The 26,972-nt window shown below is 37.4% G+C and overlaps 1 protein-coding gene across 2 annotated transcripts in view; it reads right to left on the bottom strand.

Annotated features, from left to right (window-relative positions):
* Positions 1–26,972, bottom strand: part of LOC150080975 (ATP-dependent 6-phosphofructokinase-like) — a 303,293-nt gene that overhangs the window by 86,324 nt on the left and 189,997 nt on the right. For both annotated transcript variants that reach the window (XM_090381722.1, XM_090381723.1), the window contains exon 12: positions 14,606–14,752. In XM_090381722.1, the coding sequence (XP_090237848.1) occupies positions 14,606–14,752 (147 nt within the window). The remainder of the gene's footprint in view (positions 1–14,605; positions 14,753–26,972) is intronic.

The raw sequence follows: 26,972 nt of genomic DNA, 5'->3' as shown, positions 1-26,972 counted from the left end.
TCTGAAAATGTATTTGTTTTTATATCAGTGAAGGGGAAACACATTTTACCATAATAACGTAAAAACCCACACAATTCCAGCTATCGGTATTATCGCAAAGGCAATTAGATTGAGTTTACTACTCTTCTTACTCCAACACAGCCCACATATTTACTTGTTTCATGATCCCCAGCAACTGACTTTCCGGGCTGCTGCTCATTCCAATAGAAGCAGTGCAAGAATCATTTCCACCTCTGCCTGCAGCTACGGTTAATCTATTAGTCTGTGAATCCCCTCCCTCCAAGCTAGCAGTTTTCCGACCTATCTAACATTGCCTCGATATCATCAGCAATTTTTTTTTTTTTTTTTTATGAAAACCCCAAACACGAAAGGTATCAAAACCTATAGTACTTAGTACCGTGCATGGGTTGAAGGAGAAGTATGGGGGGAGGGGGATGCCGGAAACTTTGCTCTAGAGACTAAACATGGGTTTCGCACTTCAAGCCTCCAATAAGCAAAGTGGTGGTATTTCACCGGTTGATGAAAACCATCATCATCATCTACCACCTATAATATTCTTGCACCCCTTCTATTTAAGTATATCCCATCTCTGTAGAAGCAATCTCTTGTTAACAAGCACAGACCACGCTGAGAAAAATTCTACCCCATGAGCCCTGCACAATCTCTCCAGGGCCGAATTGATTGACAAGGCTCTCATCACATACTTCCTCCTATCGTGTCTGGGTAGGGGATTGGGAACACTTCCAAATTTAACCGTAACTCATGACTTTTTTCAGCATTGATCTGTACTTGCTTAGTAAATCTGCAAAGCTCCTACACATAATGTCATTAGTGCCAATGTGCACAACAATATCACCTTTTGTGCCCTTAAAAGATGATATTTGCTCTACAACGTAATAAACCTTTGCCCCTGGCAGCCATACCCTGGTCCTATTCCACCTCCTTTCTGCACAATATATTTCCTGTCTCCCTGAGAATTGAGTCACCAACAATAACCAGCTCCTGTGGAACCAGCACATTCTGCCCTCAAGGTTGTCGCTGTGTTGTCTTTTTTTTTTTTTTTTTTTTTTAGGAGCATTAGCAACTAAGGCCATATTGCTCTGGAAATATGTGGTGGTCATTCCCTGACCTTTCCACATCCTCTGTATTTGGTGGTGACGGGCTCAAAATCCGGTCTAATCAAGACGCGTGTGCTATGCACTGCTGCTCCTGCCCACCTGGCTACGGAGACACCACTGTGTTGTCTGGTGCATAAGAGTGTGTTCTGGTTTTGAGTTGGGCAGCTGAAAACTTGATGGGCCCCCATTTTAAATTCTTCGAGGGCATCCACCCAACTCTTCAAGCTCTCATAGATGCCCATCATCGGTTGGCACCTAGCACACACAAAGACATCCTCCATGACTAAATCATGTTCTGTTTGAGAGAGATCCACAAACATATCGCATTTTGCACATTTTTTTAGACTATGATGCATTGGAGAATCGTCCCCTATGGTTCTCCCGCAAACCACAGCACCTTTGGGCAAGTTGTTTAGCTGCTCTAGTCTGGGATATGATTTCCATTTAAATAAAATTTAATTAACAAGAAAAATTAAAAATTTATAAATTTAATCGTTTAATTGCCAATACTATAAGCTAACAGATTCCTACTATAGTGCTACGTATTACGCTATCTAGTTTTCAGTTATGCTTTATGCTATCAAGCTTGAGATATGTAATGCTATTCCGTATCGATACTACACAATGGCAGCAAGTTTCAACAGTACAAGTTTTACCGGTACTAAGTAATAACCCACAAAATCTACATCTAAGTTCAAAATAAATTAAGTATCGTAACTAGGAATATAAAGCTACTTCTAGAAAATAAATTAATATGCTAATTTAGTAAATAAAATGGGAAAAATTTAAGATAAACTTCTCTATTACCTGGAGCCATAAAAACTTCACCCGCACTGAGCTAATCTCGTTCCCATTTTTGATAACAGGAATGTAAGACCAATATGCTAAATGACAGTGTGCCACGCACTCAGACATATGGGGTTCCACAGCAAACAATCCAAGAGACACCCTCACCATGCCAGTGATCATTATTGATGGAGAATGCTGAGGTGTCAACAGCATTCCGTTTGGACTTGGGAGGACTGAAAATAAGTGTATTGGTCAGTTGATGCCAATGGACACCTTCACATATAGTGCAAGCACCACAGGTCCATACATGGTACCCACTATCGAGGCAGGTGGCAGTGGTTGCTTAATATGTTGCATGTATCGCTGCCAAGAACTAGATCCCCCCCCTGGTGCATATGGACCAACGTTGCACTGGTGAGGTCTAACAGCAGCTCTTAGGAGACCACGTGCACCTTGCTATGTTGCACTTATTTTTTTCCCAGACAGAAATGGGATCTTCCAAGATGATAATGTGTATAGTGTAATATAGTGATAATGTATAGTAATAATGTGTATACTCGTATATAGTGTGTCAATGGGCCCACACTATACACGAGTTGTTTGAAGAGCAGAGTGCAGATACCATTTGTCTTGATTGGCCTCGAAATTTGACTGATCAATTAAAATGAACACCTATGGGATGTTTTGGAATAAAATGTGAGGCATATGGACATGCAACCATCATCTATTCCAACTCTGTGAAAAGATTTGCAAGCAGCATGACTGCAGATCCCTAGAGTCATCTTTAGACATCTAGTGGAGTAAATGCCTAGGAGAATAAGGTTGTTATCTGTGCAAATGGTGACTCAACAAATAGGTATTAGGTATGTGGTCAAAATTCAGTGATCACTGAGTGTATATATAAAGGAAATAAAAGTAGACCCAAATAACCATAATGAAGCAAATATGAAAGTATAGCGTCCGTGAAGCTACAAGCATCAGCAAAAAAAAAAAAAAAAAATAACTTCCCTTATGACCTGTCCATCCCATCCAATAATGCTGACTGGCAAAAAAAAAGGACATTTTTTACACTCCCCATTAAAATTCGGAATGATTCTTACAGATTTGATGTTGCTGAATCCAAATATAGCAACCATATTGCTGTAAGAAATATCTGGAACTGGAACATTTTCAGGGGGAAAAGGATTAAATTCAAAAACTAAGTTTCTAGTAAAAAAATATTTCCCATATTTTAAGAAAATGTTACATACAGTACTAAATTATGTAAACTTATGTAAACTCCAGAAGGAATGGGATGAATCAAATTGGTCCACTTGATATCGATGGTTCAACTGTTGATGATCCTGCTCAGGTAGCTAACAAACTGAATGAGTATTTAGCATCAACATTTACACATAAGGAGTTATTCAGGGATGGAAATGTCAGAGGTGTATTAAACTCTGGCAGTGAGCTAAATGATTTGGCAATAACTGAGAGCAAAGTGGAGCAGAGATTGTTGAAAATAAACATAAGAAAGGCACCTGAAGTGGATGAGATCTATCCAGTTATATTAAAGGAGGTGGCAAAGGAAGTAAGCAAACCCTTAGCCATAATTATGAGAGAATCCCTGGACTCTCAGGGGAGGTACTCATGGACTGGAGATGTGCAAATGTGACCCCAATTCACAGAGGATCAAAGGGTGACACAAGTAACTACAGACCTGTTAGTTTAACTTCTGTTTTGGGGAAATTAATGGAGGCACTGGTTAAAGAAGCAATGCAGGATCATCTAGATAAGACTTCAGTTATAGTTCAGACACAGCATGGGTTTGTTAAGGGGAAATCTTGTCTGACCAATTTGATTGGATACTATGGTGTGGTCACAAAGGAACTGGATGCAAAGAATAATTTTGATATCATATATTTGGATCTTAGAAAGGCTTTTGATACTGTTGCACATGGAAGACTGCTGAACAAATTGGAGCAGTGTGGCATTGGAGGCAAATTGCTGTTATGGATAAAGGGATGGTTGAGTGGGAGAAGACAGTGAGTGGTAATCAATGGACACTGCTCATCGTGGACTAATGTTATTAGTGGAGTCCCTCAGGGTTCAGTGTTGGGTCCATTGTTGTTTTCTGTATTTATTAATGATATTGATGAAGTTATATCAGGCTTAATGTCTAAGTTTTCAGATGATACGAAGGTTGGCAGGGCTGGTAATGACACTAATGATAGTACACTACTGCAACAGGATGTTGCAGTAGTGTACTATCATTAGTGTAGAAAAGTTGAGAAGATGGGCTGAGAGGTGGCAACTGAAGTTTAACATTGACAAAAGTAAAGTACTGCATATGGGTAGCAGTAACCCCAGAGTTGTTACATCAGTGATGTGATGAAACAAAGGCAGGATATAACATTATTTGTGAAAAATATATATTGTACCTATTTTAGAATTAATTTAAGGTGACCACAAAGTGTGCCATACATGTATGGTGGATGTTAGCTTGCACTTGCAAAAATGCAATAAAAACAAAGCCATAACCTCTGCTATTTCAATGGTGTGAAGAGAACTTCAGTATCATATTAATGACTGCTACATTTTTCCATAAATAAATGTAGCAGATCATAATGAGAAGAACAAGCAGAACAATGTGTAACTCAGCAACATTACTTCAGCTGTGAGGTCAGTGCCCCATAGACCTGAACCACCTCCTGCCAGTTATTCTTGAACATATACCATCAGATCCTGAATCTGACTTTTTGTGATGTGGAGGATTATATTTACTACTGAGATGAAGAAATTCACAACTCTGGATCACAGATATTTATGCAAACTGGACAATCTCATGAGAGATTTAAATCTAGCCAAGGGGGGTTTGCAGAACTTTTAGGATCAAGACTGAAATCTGCTGGCCCTAGGAACAGTATTTTCATGGTATAGACATCTTAAAAAAGAATCAGTTCCGCATTTTACCAAAGAAGGCTCAATGATATTGCAACAGCATTCCTGTAGTTATGAACTTTTTTTGGAATTTTCTCCAAGCATCAAGCTGGAATTATTTATTGACTCATCAAAACAAAGCCTCAAAAAAGTTATTCTTCATAATAGAAACTATATACATCTGTTCCTGTGGCCCATTCATCACACTTAAAAGAAAATTACAAAAATATTAAACTTTTGGAAAAAAATTCAGTACAAGGATCATGGTTGGCTAGTGTGTGGAGAATTTAAAGTTATTGGTCTGCTGCTCAGCCAACAACTCTGTAAATGAAAATGCCTTGCTTTCTGTGAGGGTGGGATAGTTAAGCAAGAAGTGAACATTGGGAAAGTGTGACCACCAAGGCAGTCTCTCACTATGTTCAAAGAACATTAAAGAGGAGCCACTAGTAGATTGAAACAAAGTTCTGATACCTATCTCCTCTGCACATAAAGCTAAGTGTAATGAAACAGTCTGTCCAAGCCCTAAATAAAGAAGGAAATTGTTTCAAGTATGTTTGCAATAAATTCCCATCGCTTACATATGAAAAAATCAAAGCAGGAATTTTTGTTGGCCCTCAAATCCACTGCTGTAAGACTGTATTTGAAGAATCCATGAACCAAACTGAAAGAGCCACTTGGACTGGCTTTAAAAATGTAGTTTGCAATTTTTTGGGAAACAATAAACAAACACCCAGATTACAAGGCAATCATGACATGCTGGAGAAGTTCAGAAAACCAGGCTGCAATATAATTACTAAGGTATACACTTACTGCACTCCCATCTCAACTATTTTACAGAAAATTATATTATTTTGTAATTTCTGTTTTTTACATATTTCTTTTGGTATTTATATATAAAATAACTTATGTGTAAAATCTGTGAAAATATAAAATGAATCAGAAGTACCTCCCTCCATCAATATTCTGACTTTTTTATTTATAAAAAAAATTCTGATGTGGTTGAGCAAATTCAGTAAATTTTAAAAAATCATTAAATATAGAGTTCAGATACTTATTAGAGAAAAACATCAGAGAAACTTTCTTAAAGTGCATCAGAGAATTTTTCTTGAAGCAATCAGAAAAATAAGGTGGATGTTGCACTTCAAATTACAGATGGAGTTAAGGGGAGAAACACTTACAGTTGACAGTGGAGACCAAACGGACAAAGTCTGATGTTACCAACTGCAAATTCTAAATGGAAAGCATTCCAGGAAGTACTCATAGAAACTACTAAGCTTTTCTTACCAACTAAGAGATACTATTTAAAGTTTAGTTCATCAAACATCTATTTAGACCTAAATGGATGTTTGATGAACTAGTGGCTGAGAATAAAAATGCATGGACTGATCATATATTAGCATGAAACATAGAAACCTACTTTAAGTCCATACTAGTCTGCAGTTGAGTCACTAAGGTGATGAAGCTAGGGCTAATGATGAGAAGTCTTTGGCAAAGAATACAAACAAAATTAGCCAGGTTTTTTTTTTTTTTTTTTTTTTACGCTAAAACTAGAAATAGTGGCACATTATTTTATATGCAAAAAATACATCTTCCTAGTCCCCCAATGAAATGGGGGCCCCAAAATCACTGTTTAAAAAACTCATTGCTGTTTTTTACTAATATTTTTTAAGTAATGTAATTTTTTTATCAGAAACTGAACTTTCTACCTGCCAAAGTCAAACTGAGCTGGATATCATCTCTATCTCTCTCAGTATAACTTGGGAATTTTTTTTGGCTGGTGCAGCATAAGCCTCAGTCTTCCTTGCACTATATGGATGATAATAATAAAAGTAACGTGTCAACTGTGTGGTACTACACTCAGGATAGTAGAGAATGAAAAGGAACCTGGGAATAATTGTGCAGTCAGATATGAAGTTTTCTGAACAGTGCAGATAGTCTGCAAGAGTAGCTCATGGTGTCTTGTCAATGATATACAGGAATTTTTTTAGCAGGAATAAGGAGGTGATTATCCCCTTGTATAAGACAATGGTCAGGCCACACCTTGACTACTGTATACAGGTCTGGAGGCCTCATTTTAGGAAGGATGTAGAGCTGCTGGAACTAGTATAGAGAAAAGCAACAAGTTTAATGAATGGAACAATGGGTTGCTGTTAAGAAGAAAGGCTTAAGTTCTGCAAATTGCAGCATCTGTAGACTAGGCACCTGCGAGGTGATCTGATTGAGGTGTATAAGGCCTTGAACGGTTTGAGCAAGCTCAATGCTGTTGGGATTCTTCCTCTTGCCCAGATTAATCTGTCTAAGTAGACAAATTCAAATTGATGAAAGACAGTTGTAGAATAGATTTGCAGAAATTTGCCATTAGCTAGCAGGTGGTTGATTGCCAGAACAAACTTAAATTAGCTCATCCACAATTTTACTGTAATTTCGTGATTTCTCATTGCCTATAAAGTAGATGTTTTCAAATGCCTTCCAGGCTCTTATTTCTAATGAATTCCTCATCTTGGAATTAGCAGTTTGGTTTGAGGACCCACATAAATTTCCTCTTTTAGCTTGACCTCACTATCCGTGGAAACTTGTGCCTCAAACAGGAAAATCTTTCTCCTGTTTTATCCATCGCTGTCACAAATATTTTTAGTAAAACTAACTTCATGTGCCATGGAGGTAAATAGATTTTTTTAACTTATTTACCAAAGGAGGATGTGGTACATTTTTCTGGCTTGGTGTGGTTTCTGAATGGTTTGGCCATTTTTTTTACTGTGTAGTGGCAATCCTTCGCTTGGCTGTCCCACTTGCATAAAAAGCTGCAGTATTTAATATCCACCTTGATTTTTATTTCTAATTTATTTTTAGCAGAAGAACCTGTAGATTCTTGTGCCTTTCCTTCATGTGAACTGCATGAGCCAATGGTATAGATGGATACTTATGTCCATTATGGAGTAAAATTGCTTTCAGACTAATCTTGGATGAATCGATGAAAAGCCTCCACTGCTTGGGGACGTGCTCCAGATGTAACTCCTTCATTAATTCCTGGACACTGTTACAAGAAATCAAAGCACCATCCATGGAGTAATAGGTCACCCGTTTCAAGAAGATTCCATGCTGAAGCTGTGACCACAGTAATTGAGCCTTGGTTTTGGAGAGGTCTAAATCACTGATCAAATCATTCAATTCTGCCTGAGTGATTAGATGAGGCTTTGCGGTATCAAGAGTTGAAAAGTCTGAATCTGTACTCGTTCTGGGATCTGCATCTCTAGAGACTTCTTTTCTGATCCTGAATCAGAGTCAAGTCCATAAGTTTCTGGTGGCTTTGGCACTGTATTATTGGGAGAAACTGGGCTTAGAGCAGAAGGTATGTATGTTGAAATACTCAACTTTATCCTGGAATTTCCTAGAAAAAACAGAAATACTGGTCATGAAAACGTAACAATTGTTTATGTGGTCTGATGTTCCCACCATATCATCAGTACAGCAAAAGGCATTGATTTATGACTACCTCTAAGCTAGCCTGTTAATGTTGAACATGAACTACAGGAAATCTTTGGAACCTATATTTTATCTTGGTCTATAACCTTACATCCAAAATAGAGTTTGTAGATTTTTCTCAGAAGTTGTGACAGTGGCTTCCGCTGCAATTTTAATACCACTTCTCCACAAATGTAGCAAAAGTTATCAGGCTTATTTCAGCAAGAACACAACATATTTCATGTACGGTTGAAGTGCACATAAGAACATTAAGAAATTGTAGATTTTTATTTCTAATTTAAACACATTCACAATTTACACTAATGTACAATACACTTGTACACTAATTCACTAAAACACTTGTTCACTACTTTCTTTCTACTTGAAAAACACAATTTTTTGAAATACAAAAATGCATGCTTGGTTCAGAACCCACTCATATACTGGTAGAAAAGTTTCTAGAAGGCTCATGATATTTTTAGAGAACTCTGCTGAAAGTTCTAGAGCCTTCCAGAAATACCCCAACATTTCTTCTGCATGTAACAATATTCTAGAACATTCCAGTACATTCTTGAATGTTGTAGAAAGCTCTCAAATGCTCTAGAAAAAAAATAAACAGATAAAATAGATATAAAACATGATTAAACCAACTATAGGTCTTCGTTTTCAGTCTAACTTATGTTATTTGAAAACTGAGGGTGATAAGAACTTTTTAAACATATTTCCTATGAGAATCTGTTGAAATTATTTCAGAGAGGAAATTGATGACCAGTGTAATTTGTCTAGTTCTTCCTTCAAAAGTTTGTTCCAACAATCAACCACCTGTTGGCTGAAGGCTAACCTCCACACATCTATCCTGCAAACAACCTTCCTCAATTTCAATTTGTCCCCTCATATGTGCCTCAAACCAGCCGAGCAGGAGAAAGACTGCCATCAACATTGATCTTGCTAAACCGATTCCAAACCTTAAACACCTCAATCATACACCTCCACAATCCCCTCACACATGCCTAATCTCCAGATGCTGCAATTTGCAGAACTGAAGCTTTTCTTTGTAAGACCATCCTTTCATTCCGTTCACCAATCTCATTACCCTGAAATTAAACATGAGGCAAGCACTGAAAATAACTGACAAAACTGAAAGAATAAATTTAGAGACCACTGAAGAGACTTCTGTCCATGTCTATTATAATTATTTGATGCTACGTTTATTTCCTTTGTTTTATATTTGTGACAATTATATTTCTCCCACACAGGTTTTGTCACGTATTAATATTCCTCCTTTTGTCTGTTTAATTATTATTATGTATAGTAGTAGATGATCAAGCTGCTATGCGCTTTCTTTGCTAAACCAATATACTTGATTCCATAATATCACTTTTAAGTTTCTGATTCATGCCATTTTACTTCACTTGTTTCACAACATACTATCCTTCTGCCATCTATATATTTTGCTATCTCACACAGTTTGAATCTTTCAATTTTATGTGTGGTAAAATACTGCTACCATTTAGGCAAGTTGCCTTTGGCACTTAGCTGTCTGGTAGTTGCATTACTGCTTGTCTATTCCAGATATGGCAGCATTCTGAAGAGATGAGATCCATTGCTGACATGTATTTGTCCTCTTTCCTTCCTTCTTCATGTTTATGTTTACCATTAAATTTATATGATAGCTCATGTAAACTATTCTGAAAAAAGTTCAGAACGGTATCATTAAATTCTCATTTAGAAAAATCTGTTCATAAAAAAACCCAATCCAAATTATAGAGGGTTTGAATTAGTGAAGTATTACTGTAACTATATATCCACTTTTGTACCACAACTGCTGTTAATACAAGATGTGGCTATTATTAAATAACAAGACTGTTGCAAAAAAAAATAATAATTATAATGAAATATTTCATAAGTTATTTTCCTGCAAAATAATTGCCTTGGGCTTGCACACACTGTTCCATATGTTTCTTCCAAGCACAGAAACATTTCTGGAAGTCATGTTCTGTAAGCCTTTTAGTTTATCAATCGTTTTTTTCTAAATGTCTTCAGTGAACAGAAAATGGGTTCTCTTATGCACAGTTTTAACTTTAGGGAAGAGAAAAAATTACAAGGGATTACACACAGGAATTTCATTTTTAGTCCAGAAACTGGAAAAGAGCATGTTGTGGTGGAGCATCCAACCATCCTTCCACAATTCAGGTCTCTTTCTTTGAATATTTTTACACACCCTTGTCAGAACTTCATTGGAGTATATTTGATTGACAGTCTGATTTGGTGGGACATATTTAGCCATAATAATTCTTTTAATATCGAAGAAACATGGTTTTCATTTTTGATTTTGACATACAGTCAGTCCTCGTATAACACGTGTTTACACTACATGAATTCGATCATACACGATTTATAAATAGGGGAACGATATCTTATATAACATGAACCAAATTCACTTATGCATGGATTCGCCTTCATGTTTACAAGAAATGGCAGTCGAACGCAGAATCACCCCAACTGAATTCGATCATACATGATTTATAAATAGGGGAACGATATCTTATATAACACGAACCAAATTCGCTTATGCACGGATTCGCCTTCATGTTTACAAGAAATGGCAGTCGAACGCGGAATCACCCCAACTGAACGCAACACGATAGGAATGAAGAGAAGATTCTTAAAATGTATTTGTGTTTTATATCAGTAAAGGGGAAACACATTTCACCATAATAACGTAAAAACCAACACAATTCCAGCTATCGGTATAATCGCAAATGCAATTAGATCTAGTTTACTACCAGTTTATAACAGATTCCACTAGCAGAAATTGTTTTTATTGTTTTATGGTAGTAACCTCTAGAAAAATGTGCTTTAGTAAACTGTGAGGTGTTAATAGTGTATCTCTGCCTTTATGGTGTTGCTTATTCAGTTGCTACACGTGCACAGCTTTGTTTGTATCAAGCATGCCTCGTCATTTTGTAATTGTGCTTTATTCCCTAAAAATGAGTAAAATACTTAAAAGGTGTGAAAAGGAAGCGTCCTGGTGAAGACACTGCAGATTCAGAGAGAAAAAGAAAAGCAATATCGATAAACAGAGGCAGACTGGATCAAAAATTCTTACCCGGGAAAATTTGGAGTGGCCTCGTACTAGCGTTTATGGCCAAAATCACACCGGCCTCTGGCCCACCGGGGTTTTCCCCGGTGGGCCGGAGGCCGGTGTGATCGTAATAAAATACTTAATGTATTTTATTACGATTATTTATTGTATTTGGTAATGTTTTGGTTTCAAATATGCGTTCAATCTTGGGTGGTCGGCACCTAACTCTATTTTTCCCATAGGGCCTGTTGTTTATATTGCACGATTTTGCATTGCACGAGGGTTTCTAGGAACATAACTATCGTGCTATACGAGGACTGACTGTACTTGCTTTATTCGGTATGGGGGATTGCTTTGTCTTCCATTGCATTGACTGTCTTTTAGTTTCTGGGTCGTTCTGCAACAACCAACCTTCATCACAAGTAATTACAGTACTCAGAAAGTCTGGATTTTCTTCAATTTTTTTCAAAACATCTTCACAAATCTGGATATGTTCTCATTCTTTGATCTTCATTCAAAATTTTTGGCACCATCTTGGCACACACTTTTCTTATGCCTAAATTTTCAGTTAAAATTTGTCTGTTGCATTGTCCATAATGAGGTTCTGATGAAATCATTGTAATGCTTAAATGCCAATCACTTCTAATACATGTCCTTACCTGGTCCACATTCTCTCTTCCTTCTAACAACCTGTTATGACATTCAAACATGCAAGTTCTTGACATTGTATCTTCTGCATAAACTTGATGTAAAAACTCATAACTTCCAGTTGGTTTTCTTTAATTTAATTAAATTTTTTTTTTAAATCTGAGGTTGATTTTTTTTCCGATTCTTTTGTCTGTCATTGTTCTGCCAAACTGAATAAACAAAAGGTAATGAAAACTTGTCTCACTGCAAAGCAAATTAGAACATGGCTTAGCAGACAACCAGGGGATGGTTCAAAGTCAACTGCTGTGCCTTTATTTCACTGGTTGCACTTGGTGTGTGACACAATGTGCAGTGTCAATATAGCCATGCCTCATACATGAAGCGAAATATAAACATGGGCAAATTCCATTCTGTGCTGGAAAAGGCTAATTAAAAATGTAGAAATGATGCACGTACCAGTTCTGTGACTTTCTTATATATGATAAAATCACCACATATAAAATGCATCTATGCATCAGAAATGACAAGGTTCATGACATCACTCAGGTGCCTCCATAGCCAGGTGGGAAGGAGCAGCAGTGCGTAGCATACGCTTCTTGATTAGACCGGGGTTCGAGCCCGTCACCACCAAAATATGGAGGATGCAGAAAGGTCAGGGAATGACCACCGCATATCCCGGAGCAATATGGCCTTAGTTGCTAATGCTCCTAAAAACCAAATAACAACAAACATGACATCACTCACACAATTGGTGTTAGCTGATATATCATGCCTTATTTATTAGACATGTATCCAGATGTAAACAAAAAGCTTTAAGTATTATTTTAATTCAACCATACTTTTATATTTTAATAACCATTCTACCATTCTCCCATATTTCCCATCACCCAGTACTGTGCTAAAATTTCCAGTCATACTATACTGACAGTATGGGAAGTAAGCCATTGTGTTTAATATAAAGCAAATTGGTAGCAATACTTTGGTATCAAGCAAAGTGTCTGATACCTCCTGGAGAAACACAGGTTAAGGAGAACAAAAAAAAAAAAAAAAAAAAAAAAACACAAGAGCCTATCTTGCTCATTTTTCACCAAAAGCTATGATGTGCAGGTATGCCTCTGTGCTCACATTTTACAGCAGGAAACCAAATGCATCAGTTTGTTTGTTTGTTATTTGGTTTTTAGGAGCATTAGCAACTAAGGCCATATTGCTCCGGGATATGCAGTGGTCATTCCTTGACCTTTCCGCATCCTCCGTATTTGGTGGTGACGGGCTCGAACCCCGGTCTAATCAAGAAGCGTGTGCTACGCACTGCTGCTCCTTCCCACCTGGCTACGGAGGCGCCTAAATGCATCAGTAGTTCAACTAGTAGAGTATTCCTTGGATAGCACTGAGACAGCAGCAGAGGACATTTTTAATGGTCAAACATTGTAGAGGGTACATTGAGTAAATTCTACTGCTATTATATTCTACTGTCTACCTAGAGAATATATGCATGATTTAGGTCATACAACTTGAATGGATTAAACAGATGTGAATTTTCAAACTGGAAACAAAAAAAGACCGCAGAAATGCTTTTTTGTTTTGCCATCAATTAATCTAAATGTTAAAGAGGCATATTAGAGTGTGTCATAAAGCAGAAAAAAAAAAGAAAGGTTGTTGCATTGGTACTCCAGGAGTGTAAATTGCTTTTCTGCTAGAAGAACCCAGGAGTTATTTTATCTTGTCTTCATTTAGAAACGATATACAAGTTGTAAACAAATATTATAATTAATGGCTCTTTATTCATTATTATTATTTGGTTTATGCTAAAGATTAAACAGCAGTTGTTTCAATCAATCAGTATAACTCCAGGCCACAGTCATGATGGAATTATATGCCACACTATCCTGAAGTAGATAGTGTACAGATGGGATTGTCAGCTCTAAATACCCATCAATGTGAGGACAATCATATTCAAAGCAGCATTGCTCAGTTGGTGGTGGCAACACTATACTTCTCTAACTGAGAAGTATCACTATTTGAAGCACAAGGCACATTTTTTACGAGTTTTCTTATTCTTACACGAGGCCTTACTGTTAGGCATTCAATCCATCTCACAAACATGAGATGTATCAAATGGTACCTTTCATGCAAACTTCCGTATGCTTCTAACAATTTTAATTATGTACAGAAATGATGCTAATGTATTAAGTGATTAAGACATGTTAATGTATTAACATATTAAGTGATGCATTAGCCTAGCTATTAGTTTTCAATGAACATAAAGCTTGGCTCAAAACACATACCATATTTCAGAATATCATCAAAATAAAGAAATTAGTAGGTTTTGCTGAAATATACAAAGAAGATAAATTTTTACAAAATGTCTCAAGATAAAATCTATCATTAAAGGGGTAATTCAATAAAATTTCTAAGACCAGAAGAATTAGTATAATCAAATTATGTATAAAATAAATTTTATGCCTTTTTTCACATATTTTCCATTATATATCTGGATTCACTTTCACAATATTTCTCTACATTATGAGCAAAGTAACTGATTCTCTTGGTCTTACTTGTATAGGAACATACATTATAAACTTACATTGCCTTCTATCAATCCATCAATGCCATCATGAATACCATAAACTGTATCTCCATGATAAAGGCAATTTCTTACAAAAGATCTGACAGCTGCATTCATTCCACAACATGGAGCACCTATATGCATAACAGCAAGTGTGTAGCCTCCCTATAAAAATAAAGTTTTTTATAACTTCAGTTGCAAATTACATAAATATATAAGGTAAAGATATATTTTTATACAAAAAATTCTTCTTTTATAAGCAAAAATATGCAAGTTTGTGTTTATATAAAAATATATTATAATCAAACAAAAAACTGAAATTTAAAATATTATCTTTTAAGAGTAGCATTACACCATTATAGGATTGCTTTTTCCTTAACCCTAATGAATTTGCTAAACATGACTTCTTAGTGGTGAGGTTTCCACTACAACTGGATCAGTAGAGCCAAAATATTTTGTATAATTTTTAGAAAATTGTAAAAATGAAAAATTTGTACCTAAATGCATTTAAATATCAATTTTTTTTTACTTGATTTTCCAACATTAGAGCAAAATTAGTCCAAAAATCAAATCAGAAAATTAATTTCTTAAAAAAAATTTTTTTTGATTTTGTAAAAAATCAAAAAAGTATATAAAATTTTTTTATAGAACTTGTGATTATTATTATTTTAAATTGCATTGATATCCTCTACATTTATTTATTTATTTATAATTAAATTCAATTTATAAATATGAATTACAGAGAATTTCTGCTTTTTTTAAAGCCAAATTATTCAACAATGGCTAACAAGTGCGATTTCTTTAGTTGATTTTTAAAGCTATTTCTAGGTTGGCATCTATTAAAACTGTGTTAAATGATAGTTGGAAACAAAAATAAGAGATGGCAGTGTATATTGGAAGATTTTGAAACCAATTTGTACATTTAACAGACTAAATTTAAATTATATATGAAAAGATCTTTGGAAAACAAGTATGTACATGCTCCACAGAGTCCGTAAGCACAAAACAAATTTATGTATACACTCTATGCCAAACAATAAGGAAAAGCAGCCTAATCATTATCTTGATTTTGATGCAGTATTAAATGCCAATGACCACAATTCATGGACCTTGTTTCAACAGTGCAGGCTGTCCAATTGTAAGTTAACAACTATTAAATGTCTCTAATAAAATTCTCATGTATGGCAACATACATGTAGTGATATAATTATTTTATTTCCTCCCATAACTATCCTTTTGACTTTTGAATTTAATTCAAACTGTCAGCCTCAATACCTGTGAAAGCAACCTATTCCAGCAATCAACAACTCGCTAGCGAAAAGAAAACTTCCTACAATAAACCTCTTCCCCTGTAATTTGAATTTATGTCCCTGAGTTATGGAATTCTTTATAACAGAAAAATTTGCCTCTATTCATTTTACTAACCCCTCTCAGAGGCTTATAAACCTTAATCAGGTAACCTCTGGGGCACCTGGTTGCCAAGCTCTGTAACCCACATATCTGGTGATCATCCTTCTACCGATCTCACCATTCGAGTTGCCCATCTTTGGACCCTTTCAAAAGCTCGATGTCTTTTTTCAAATGAGGTCTCCATACTTGAACACAGTATTCCAAATGTGGTCTTACAATTGCCTTATACAGTGGGATTATGACCTCCCTATCTCTACAGGATAGCATTTGATAAATCATCGATAGGACACCATGGGCTTCAGTGGCTGCCTGCTTACACTGTTCAGAAAACTTCATATTTTCTGTATTGTAACTCCCAGATCCCTTTCCTCCTCCACTGTTTTTAATTCAACCCCACAAAATGTATAATTTATTGTTTGGGTTTCTATTCCCCCAAGTGTAAAACTTTGCATTTAGCAGCATTAAAACATAGCTGCCACTTCTCTGACCATCTTTCAAGTCTATTCAAGTCATCCTGAAGGAGAGCTGCTTGGCACTGATCATTAACAATTCTGCCAATCTTTACATCATCTGCAAATTTTGACATCACATCTTCTATCCCATCATCAATGTCAATTATGAAAATGAAAAACAACAGTAGTCCAAGAACCAACCCTTGGGGAACCCCATTCTGACTTTACACCAATCTTAAGAATATCCATTAATCAGAACCCTCTGCCTTCTGCTCCGCAGCCACGAAGCAATCCATCTTAGAATTTTTCCAGTAAGCTCAATACATTCCAGCTTATACAGTAACCTCTCATAAGGGACTGAGTCAAATGCCTTGCTAAACTCCAAATAAACTATGCAGAAATTGTTCCTTACATCCAGCTCATGGAATAACTGAGTCAAAATAGCCTACTAAGTTAGTTAAACATGATTTTCCCCTAAAAAAACCATGTTGTATACTATTCAGAATGCAATGTCTATCTAAATGGATTGCACTCTTAATTGCTGCTTCTAAGATTTTTCTTTCCACTGAAGTCAGACTAACCAGTTTGTAGTTACCAACTTTGCTCTTAGAAATGCCTTTATGTACTGGTGATGCATTAGTACTTCTCCAATCCAAAGGAATTTCCCAATAGATGCTCTCATAATTAACTTCAATGGTTCAATACACTCCCTGCCGGCTTCCCTCTAAATTATTGGGTATATGCCATCAAATGCAGGAGCCTTATTTGTCTTTACATTCGAAAGTTTTTCTAATAAAGAGTCATCTGTAATTTCAAAATCACTAATTTCATGACTCAGCCTCACTGGCAATGCCTCCAGTCAGCATGAAGGGTCTTTCTTCAGTAAAGGCAGATGCAAAGTATTTGTTTAATTCATCCACAAAATCAGCTGGGTTGTCTAAGACTTTCTCACACAAAAGTAAAAGAGTCCAACTACCTTGTATTCACATACATGAAAAATTCCCATTCTTTGCTCTCTTAGCCAGTGCTTTCTCATACACAGCCTTGGCCTCTCTAACCTTATCTGTGGTACTACTGCAAATCACCCTGTAGCTTATAGGCTTCAGTACTTTTCATTGCTCTGTAACTATCCCATGCTATCTTTTTCTGTTCTACAGTGGGATCAACTGATGATGTTACCAACATTGAATTCTAAATGGGAAGCCTTCAGGTACTTAATGTTGGAGGTTACTAGCCTTTTCATAACAACTAAGAAATACTGTTGAAGACTTGGCCTAAACTGATTTCAGATGAATTGAGGCTTGTGGCAGAGAAGAAAAATGTATGGGATGCATATAAATTATCAGACGACACAGAAGCCTATAGCAGATATAAAATAGTCTGTAATCAAGTCACAAAGGAGGTTAGGCAGGCGAAGGTGAGAATTCTTTGGCAAAGGATGCAAAGAAAAACAGCAAAGAGTTTTTTTAGTTATGCTTACTTATGTCTAGAAGGAAAGGGATGAATCAGATTGGACCACTTAACATAGATGGGTTGACTATTGATGATTACTCAGGTAGCTGATAAACTGAATGAGTACTTTGCATCTGTCTTGTAGTAACCATTAAATTTTAATGGTTACTACAAGACAGGTGAAGGTGAGAAATGAAACTGTTGACAAAACTTTAACCACTAGAGAAGTTAAATTTAAGGTATACTAAACAAAAGTTACGAAATTCCTGCAAAAATCTCTGAATATTAAGCTGTAGCTTTTCAAATACTTCATAAAATTTAAATTTACAATAAATTACAGGACTTAAAATAAACTATTGCAGAGATTAAGTTAACAAAACTTTAACCACTAAGAAAGTTATATATAAGCTACTGAATGGAAGTTATGAAGTTCCAGCCAAAATATCGATAACAAAAGCTAACTAAATATTAAGCTGTAGCTTTATAAATACTTAACTAAATACAAAAATAAACTAACTTACGTGACTATATGAATTCAAACTACAGTCAGTTCTGCTATATCGCAGTACATGTGTTCCTAAAAATCTCCGCATTATGGTATTTCGCACATTAAAAACAACAGGACTTATGGGAAAAATAGGGATGGGGCAGAGAACTCAAAAAAAATTTTCACTCTGATAAGAAAAACACTAAAAAAAAAAGTTAGAAACCCAATAAAATTGCTAACAGGTTTAAACATCTTAAATTTCTAATAAATAAATAAATATTACAGTAAATATAGCACTTTACCTTGACAAGATATGTAGTTTGGTTGTTGGAAGTGGGTGTGGTGAAATAGCTGGTGAGCTGCAAAGAGGTAGAAATAGGGTATCATTCTTAGGACGAAATGTTGTTATATCCGATGTGGAAGGGTGTGATTCACTGCTGTCCTGCTTTTCTTTCTTCTGCACTGGTTTAAAATAGCTATATAACTTTTGTTGCTTTTCTTGCCTCCTGCTTTCACACAGGAGCTGCCTATATGGTTCCAAATGGCACCAACCACTATCCTACTATGTTCAGCATTATAATCATTATCTTCAATCCACTGCAGGTTCTTTTCAATTCCACTTAGAGCAGCTGATAACACTGCTGTTTTAAGTTCTCGTGGGGCAGCCCACTGGACTTTTTCGTCATCCTCATCTTGACTTTCCACTTGACTGGTTACAAGTTGTTGCAAGTCTTCAGTAGATAGATCCTCATTGTGAGACTCTAGAAGCTCTTCTACATCCTCATTTTCTACTTCCTCTAAACCAACTTCTTTTGCAAGAGCAACACAACCTGCTTTGAATTTTTTTAGTTGCTCTGAAGGTTCAAAGCCTTCAAAATCACGAATTAAATGAGGGATAAGTTTCCGCCACACACGATTTAAGCAGCCTGGTTACATCATTCCAGGTTCTACAGTCATATCATTGACAACTTTGATGTCAAATCTCTTCCAAAATGCTATAACAGTTTGTGTCTTGTCACCTTCAGTAGCAGAAAACATCTTGAATATTTACCTTAAATAGTAAGCCTTAAATCCTGCTATCACACACTGGTTAAGGGGTTGTAGTAGAGAGGTTATATTTGGAGGTAAAAAGATTGATTTCATATTCAGAGGGAGTTCAGCAACTATCCGAGTATGGCTCAATGCGTTATCAAGAATTATTAGAATTTTAAAATCTAATTCTTCAATAATTCTTCTAAGCGTCATAGTAAGCTTCAACTAAAATATCAGTGAATATTTGCCCAGTCATCCAACCTTTCTTGCTAGACCTATAATGAATACCAAGGCTGGATTTCACAATTCTTTTAAAGCTCGTGGATTGGAAGAGTGATAAACCACTACTGGTTTTAACTTCAAGTCTATGCTGATGTTGGTGGCAAACATTACAGTTAAGCAATCTTTTGCAGCTTTAAATCCTGAGGCATGTGCTTCTTAGAGATGTAGGTCCTTGAAGGCATATGTTTCCAACAGAGGCCTGTTTCATCCAGATTGAAAATCTGATCCAATGTGTAGCCGCCTTCTTCAATTATTTTCGATACCACAGGTGGAAATGCCTCTGTGGCTTCCTCATCTGCACTTGGAGCTTAACATTGTGAAAACAGTAGCAGTGTTTGAAGCCACTAAACCAGCCACTACTAGCATTAAAAAGGGCTAGTTCTGCAGGATTTTGTGATTTCTTTTTAATGTCTTCATATACAGTTAGTGTTTTCTCTTTCACTGTGAGAAAGCTTACTTCCAATTTTTTTTTTCATTTGGTCTTCAATCCATATGCTTAGCAGCCTTTCCATTCCTTTTATTTCTTTAGGCTTTGTTCTAATTGACTTTGTGGCACTTGAAGTTGTTCCACCTACACACGTAGCTTTTATTTTCACTGCATTGTCTCTGATGGTGTGCAATGTGGATTCACTTAAGCCTGTTGCTCTTGAGATATCACATGTTCTTGAAAAACCTTTGTTTCACGTTTCTCTTCTATACTTAATACTTTCCTTTTGCACTCACTGCTGGGCTTCTTGGAACTACAACACTTACCCATGTCTGGAATGCTGTATGAATATACTTTTTATAAAGGAAAGTTAACAAATGTGGGAGAATAGTCCCAGACACACTTGTCTGGGACTATTCTGTTTATGTATAAATAGTCTTGGAAGTATCTGTTTATGTATAAATAGTCTTGAAATTTTCCAGTAAGTGCTGCCATCTCTTATTTGTGTTTCTACATAATTGAAGACACAATTGTAACAGACAGCTGTATAATAGTATATATTTGACATCTGAATGAAAATCTATTTTAAAATCTGAGGAGGAGGAAGAGATTACACATGCCACTCAATGTTTTCTAATCTTGACTTATAAAAGTTGAAATTCTCTGAACATGATATTATATCAAAACAAAAGTAAAATTTTAAGAATTTTTTCAATTTTTTAAAAAATTATTTGATTTTAATTCTAATATTCAGCAAACATATACAAAGTTCAGATTTTAGAAATTTCTAAAATTTCATGAAGAAACTCTCCACAGAGCTACCTGCTAGCAGAAAACTCATTGCTCAGGGCCAAGACATGTTCATAAAACTTTCCAGAAAGGGTTAAAACAAACTGAAAATTAACCCTAAAACTGCCATGATTTGGTCAATTCAGAAAGAAACACAATTCAGCTGTTTTTAAACAGTGATGAGAATTTCAATGAACTTCAGCTAATTCCATGCAACTACAAAATACACAATTCTCAATTGTCTTAATTGTTCACTCTATGATTCCTTGCATTTTAAGTGTTTTTCTGATATTCCTTGTCAAAGGTTGGAATCTTGAATATCTGATGTGGAACCTTGTCTGGCTTAAAATCCTTTTATTCCATTCTGTCAAATGGAATAAAGAGATTTTAAACCTCTATTGCTTTTCCCAACTCCCTCTCTTGCCTCTATTGTTCTCCCAAATCTATAAAACACACATTTTTTTTTTAACTCTTTTCCCTTGAAACTACTTTCTCCAACCTAAAAGTGAAGAAATAAGCAAGAAAGCAAGCTTATATAGCATCAGCTATAATATAAGCTTGCTTTCTTGCATCATATGCCTCTACTAATGCTAATTTTTACTTGGTGAGTTTAATGTTCACAAAATCACTAAAGCAACAGAGTTGGGAGAAGCCTCTATTGCTTTTCCCAACTATTGCCTACACTGTCCTCTCACCTCTATAAATCACACAGATTTATAGAGTTGAGACTTTATTTATTTTATTAATTACTTTATTAATAAAATAAATAAATTAATTAATTTATTTATTTATTAATTGTCTTGAAAGTCTAATCTTTGAAGGCAATCTTTCTCAATCTAATTTTCCTAATTAAGTGAAAGAATTTTACTTGGTGGTTTAACATCCATAATCAGCACTGACTGCAATTTTCTAACTGCAGGGACACAGCTGGTAAAGGTGCTAAGCCTTTTGCTATTAACTAATGACCTTACACAACTTGTTCATTTACTACTAGAAAACAAGATAATTCTAATAGGACACACCACTAACACCCTTGATCTTTTACTTAACAAAAACCTTTCAAGCACACAGCTATCACTGGTCCTAAGTACCTCAGATCAAAACTTAGATGATCCCCTCTGAAAATGAGCCTCTCTTTCAAAGCCATTCTCAGAATATTGTCATCTGGTATTACAAGAATGCAAAGTGAAATGATTTCCATGATTTTTTATTCCTCATCTCCATGATTGGGCTACTGTTTTAAATCTGCTAATCATATTATTTTCTTTGATTGTGTCAGTGAAACTATCCATGTAAGAATGAAATGCTTTATTTCATATATACTCTCATCCTTTATCTAAACTTCAATTTTCCAAAAAATGTGATAAGGCTATTCAAGATGCAAATGCAGTTAACACAATTTGCTTATATTCTAATTGGTAAAAAAAAAAAAAAAAAGTTACTAACAAAATCCAAACTTTATTTTCAATAAGCCAATAGCATTTTGTCCAAATGGTTATCAAAACTTCTGGTCTCTGACCAAAGCTATTGCTGCAACTTCTGCCTTCCAAACCTAATACATCTCTGTTGGTTCTAGAGCATCCTTAACCACAGAGGAAATTGACTTATTCTTATTATTATCCTACTTTTCCTTTGATTCTTGCATTCATGATCTTGGTATATTATCCCGTACCAAACTAAACACATACCACTCAATGCTTCTCGCATTCTTTCAATAAGACATTCGAAGAATCCTAATAATCTTGATTCCAAGAAGCCTTCAGCCCCTAATAGCATTTTTCAACTTTTCAAAATATGGGATCTATCCATTTACAATAAGGGAGGCAGCAAAGAAAGTAAGCAAACCCTTAGCCATAATTATGAGAGCATCTTTGGATTCGGGGGAAGTCCCACAGACTGGAGATGTGCAAATGTATCCTCAATTCATAAAGGGGGACACAAGTAATTGCAGACATGTAATTTTAACTTCTGTTCCAGGGAAAAATAATGGTAAAAGAAGTAATGAAGGATCATCTAGACAAGGCCACAGTTATACCCCCTTAACAATCCCACAGCATGGGATTGTTGAGGGGAATCTTGTCTAACCAATTTGATTGGTTACCATGATGTGGTCATGAAGGTACTAGATAATTTTGATATCATATTCTTGGATTTCAGGAAAGCCTTTCATGCTATTGCACATAAAAGACTGCTGTAAAAATTGGAGCAGTGTGGCACTGAGGGAAAGTTTCTGCTACAGATAAAGGTATGGTGAGTGGGAGAAGACAGAGGGTGGTAATCAATGGACATTGCTCTTAATGGACTAATGTTATCAGTGGAGTCCACTGTTTTCTATATTTATCAATGATATTAATGATGGCATATCTGCAGATGGTACAAAAGTTGGCAGGGCGGTTAATCACAGTAATGAAGGTATGTTGCTGCAACAAGATCTAGAAAGATTAGGAAGATGGGCTGAGGAAAGGCATTCGAAGTTTAACATTGACAAATGCATGGTACTGCATATAAGTGCAGTAATTGCAGAGTAATGTATCAACTGTGCAGTACTACACTCAGGGTAGTGGAGAATGAAAAAGACCTGGGGGTAATTTGAGGATTTAGCGTTGAACAACATTAACCACAAAATTGCATTTTTGTTTTGCAACAAGTTTAGTTTTACTTTATAGAAATAACAATGTATATCATGTCACACAGCTGTATTTTTCTAGTACTTTATAAAGATAGCTTGGGCTATATGCACATTTCCAGTAAACAAGAAAATATCAAAATGACTTTTTCTTGGTTAATTACTAAAACGTTTACTACAAAATGATTTTGTAGTTAATGTTGTTTGACACTAAACCCTCGAATTGTGCCGTCAGATATGAAGTTTTCAAAGCAGTGCAGAGAGGCTGCAAGAGCAGCTCATGGGGGTTTTGTCAATGATATAGAGAAATTTTGCTAGCAGGGATTAGGAGGTGATTATCCTATTGCATAAAGCAATGGTCAGGCCAAACTCCGCCAAGGACGGTCCCAAGCCCAGCTGCGAAAGGAGGAGGGTGGTCATCCTGCCGAAATGACCAGAACCGGGAAACCGGGGAAACTAGGCAAGAAACCGCATGGAATTTGGAACAAGCTCTTTCAACAATGTTACCACATCCGGGGCAGCCGATGCGCCAGCACTGGGGACCCAGGGTGCCGGTGTGAAGTGGACCACTGGCCACAGCAGTAAGCTTACTAAGCCGAAAAGGACAATTAACATTGGCGAATGGAATGTTCAAACGGGGCACCACGTTGGACAAAAGGAAATCATCGCCCAAGAACTACTTAGGTGCAAGATATCAATCGCGGCATTATCCGAACTAAGGCTCACCGGGTCTGGAACGATGATCATCCAACCACCAGCACCTAGCGAAGTGGTTACACTATTCTACTCGGGTGGTGAGAAACGAGAAGCAGGAGTGGGCTTTTATGGTAGATGTTCAGGCCACTAGTAGTGTGGTCGCTTTCCAACCAATATCGAACCGGCTGGCAGTCCTTACTGTCAAGGGCACCATCAAGACCCATATCATCTCCGCCTATGCACCAACTGAGACTAGCCTGGACCCGACCAAGAATGATTTTTACAACCAGCTCCAACATATGCTGGATTCAATTCCACAGACAGAAGTGATCATCCTCGCAGGAGACTTTAACGCCCACATTGGCGTGGATAGATCATCGGAAACAGCCATTTCCAGCACCCTCAAAAACATCAACTTACATGGCAAAATCCATCTGGCAAGGACTCAGCAATCCTGGACTACATTTTGATCAACGCCCGATTTCGCTCATCACTCATGGATGTCCGTGCCACGAGGGGACCTGATTGTGGATCTGATCACTACCTCATCCGGGCAAAGGTGCAGCTCAAACTACGACATGCAAAAAGGTCATCTCGGTCAGCCAAGCTGGACTGGAGGCAACTAATGGATGCTGCCAACAAACAGGCATATCAGATCGCCCTATCCAACCGCTTTGAGACACTGGCCGTGTCCGAGGATATAAATGAAGAAGAAAAGCAGATCTCTGATGCCATCCTGGAATGTGCCGAACACAACCATGTGCCGAACACAACCGAACACAACCCGACGCCGAACACAACCATGGATATCAGATGAGTGCCTCGACCTTGTGGACAAACGGAAACAGGCAAAATTGGTCAACTTTGAACGGTACTGGCACTTAAACCGAGAAGTCCGACAGAGGATGAAAGCGGAGAGAGAAGCATACTGGAACCAAGTGGCAGACGATCTTGAAGAGGTGGCATCCAAGCATGAGTACCGCACTCTCTACCGTACCCTCAGATGTCTGAGTGGAAAGACCAAATTGACTAGTGACAACATCAAGAATGCTGATGGGACCTTCGTGCGATCACTGTCCGAACGCCTGCAACGGTGGAGTGAATTCTTTAAAGCATTGTATAATCACGACCCACCTCAGAGACCACCAGCAGCCACACCACCGATAGATCCCCCCGAGGTCTCCATGGTCGATGTCGAGCCTACAGTAGAAGAAGTGAAAGCAGCCATACAATCCCTAAAGAATGGCAGGGCACCAGGAGTGGACCAAGTCACCACAGAAGCGATCAAAGCCGGGGGAGATGTACTGCTTCACCGACTACACTCACTCCTCAAAACCATCTGGTGCACCGAACAAATTCCGCTAACATGGAGGAAAGCCATTATTGTGCCAATCCACAAGAAAGGTGATAATCGGGATTGCAAGAACTACCATGGCATCAGTCTCCTTTCCATCATCGGAAAGGTCCTTATGAAGATCATTCAGTCAAGGCTGCAAAAAACATCGCGAGCAAACCAGTCGAGAAGAACAGGCGGGATTTAGACCCGGGCGAGGATGCTGTGATCAAATCTTCACCATCCGTCAACTGATGGAGGAGAAGATCCGGTGTGGACAGCGAACTGTCATTGTTTTTACTGACTTTAAGTCTGCTTTCGACTGTATCCACCGGCCCGCCTTATGGAAATTGCTAGAGGTCGAACATGTACCTCGAAAAGTCATGACACTCCTCCAAACTGCATACAATGGTTTAACCAGCCAGGTGCACATCCAGAATGATTTATCTGAGGAATTTACCATCCAAACTGGAGTCCGCCAAGGGGACGTGGCCTCCCCGTTGCTTTTTAACATCGTGGTCGACGCCATTATGAGGCAGGCATTCAGCAACAGATGGGATATACAATATGGCAAGGATCATTATGTGACTGACTTGATGTTTGCCGACGACAGTGCTATCTTTGCCGGAAACGACGCTGAAGCCACGGACATCCTCTACGACATTGCCCGGCCATACGGGTTGAAGATCAATGCTGATAAGACAAAGGCCCTGACAACAGATGGGTCACAAGCCATCATCTATCTCGAAGGCATCCAGATCGAGCAAGTGCAGGACTTTAAATACCTTGGGTCGCTGGTCCAAGAGAAGAAAGTTGCATCCACCGTGGAGATCCACAGCAGAATTGGACAGGCGGCCACTGCGTTCACCTCGCTCAAATGGTGTCTGTGGAAGAGGACCAACATTTCCTCAAAGACTAAAATCAGACTCTTTCGGACTTTGATCCATCTCACTTCGCAACCACATCACTAATGATACCATCCGTGCCAGATGCCAACAGCAACCAACCATCGCCGACCAAATCCAGAAGCAAAAGCTTAGATGGTTCGGCCACGTATGTAGAATGGGCACAAATAGAATATCATCCACGCTCCTTTGGAGACAACGACCCACCCAATGGAGCATTCAACGGACCGCACCTAGGAAAACGTGGGCCAAGCAAGTGCAAAACGACCTGAAGAGCCGACGCCTCGACCTTAATCAGGCCAGGACTGATGCCATGGATCGTAAAGCATGGAAGAACATCACAGAGCAAGTCCAAAACACTGCGGCACCTACAGCAGCGTACTGGTTGCGTGGCCAACTACCTCCTCCAGCCGCCAGCTAAGGACCAAAGAAGAAGAAGAAGAATGGTCAGGCCACATCTTGAATACTGCATATTGGTCTGGAGACCTCATTTT

Source organism: Mastigoproctus giganteus, chromosome 9, assembly GCF_048544385.1.
Source record: "Mastigoproctus giganteus isolate SK-2022 chromosome 9, ASM4854438v1, whole genome shotgun sequence".
NCBI lineage: Eukaryota > Metazoa > Arthropoda > Arachnida > Uropygi > Thelyphonidae > Mastigoproctus > Mastigoproctus giganteus.
The sequence above is the reverse complement of the archived record's forward strand: the minus strand, read 5'-3'. Positions and strand labels throughout refer to the sequence as shown.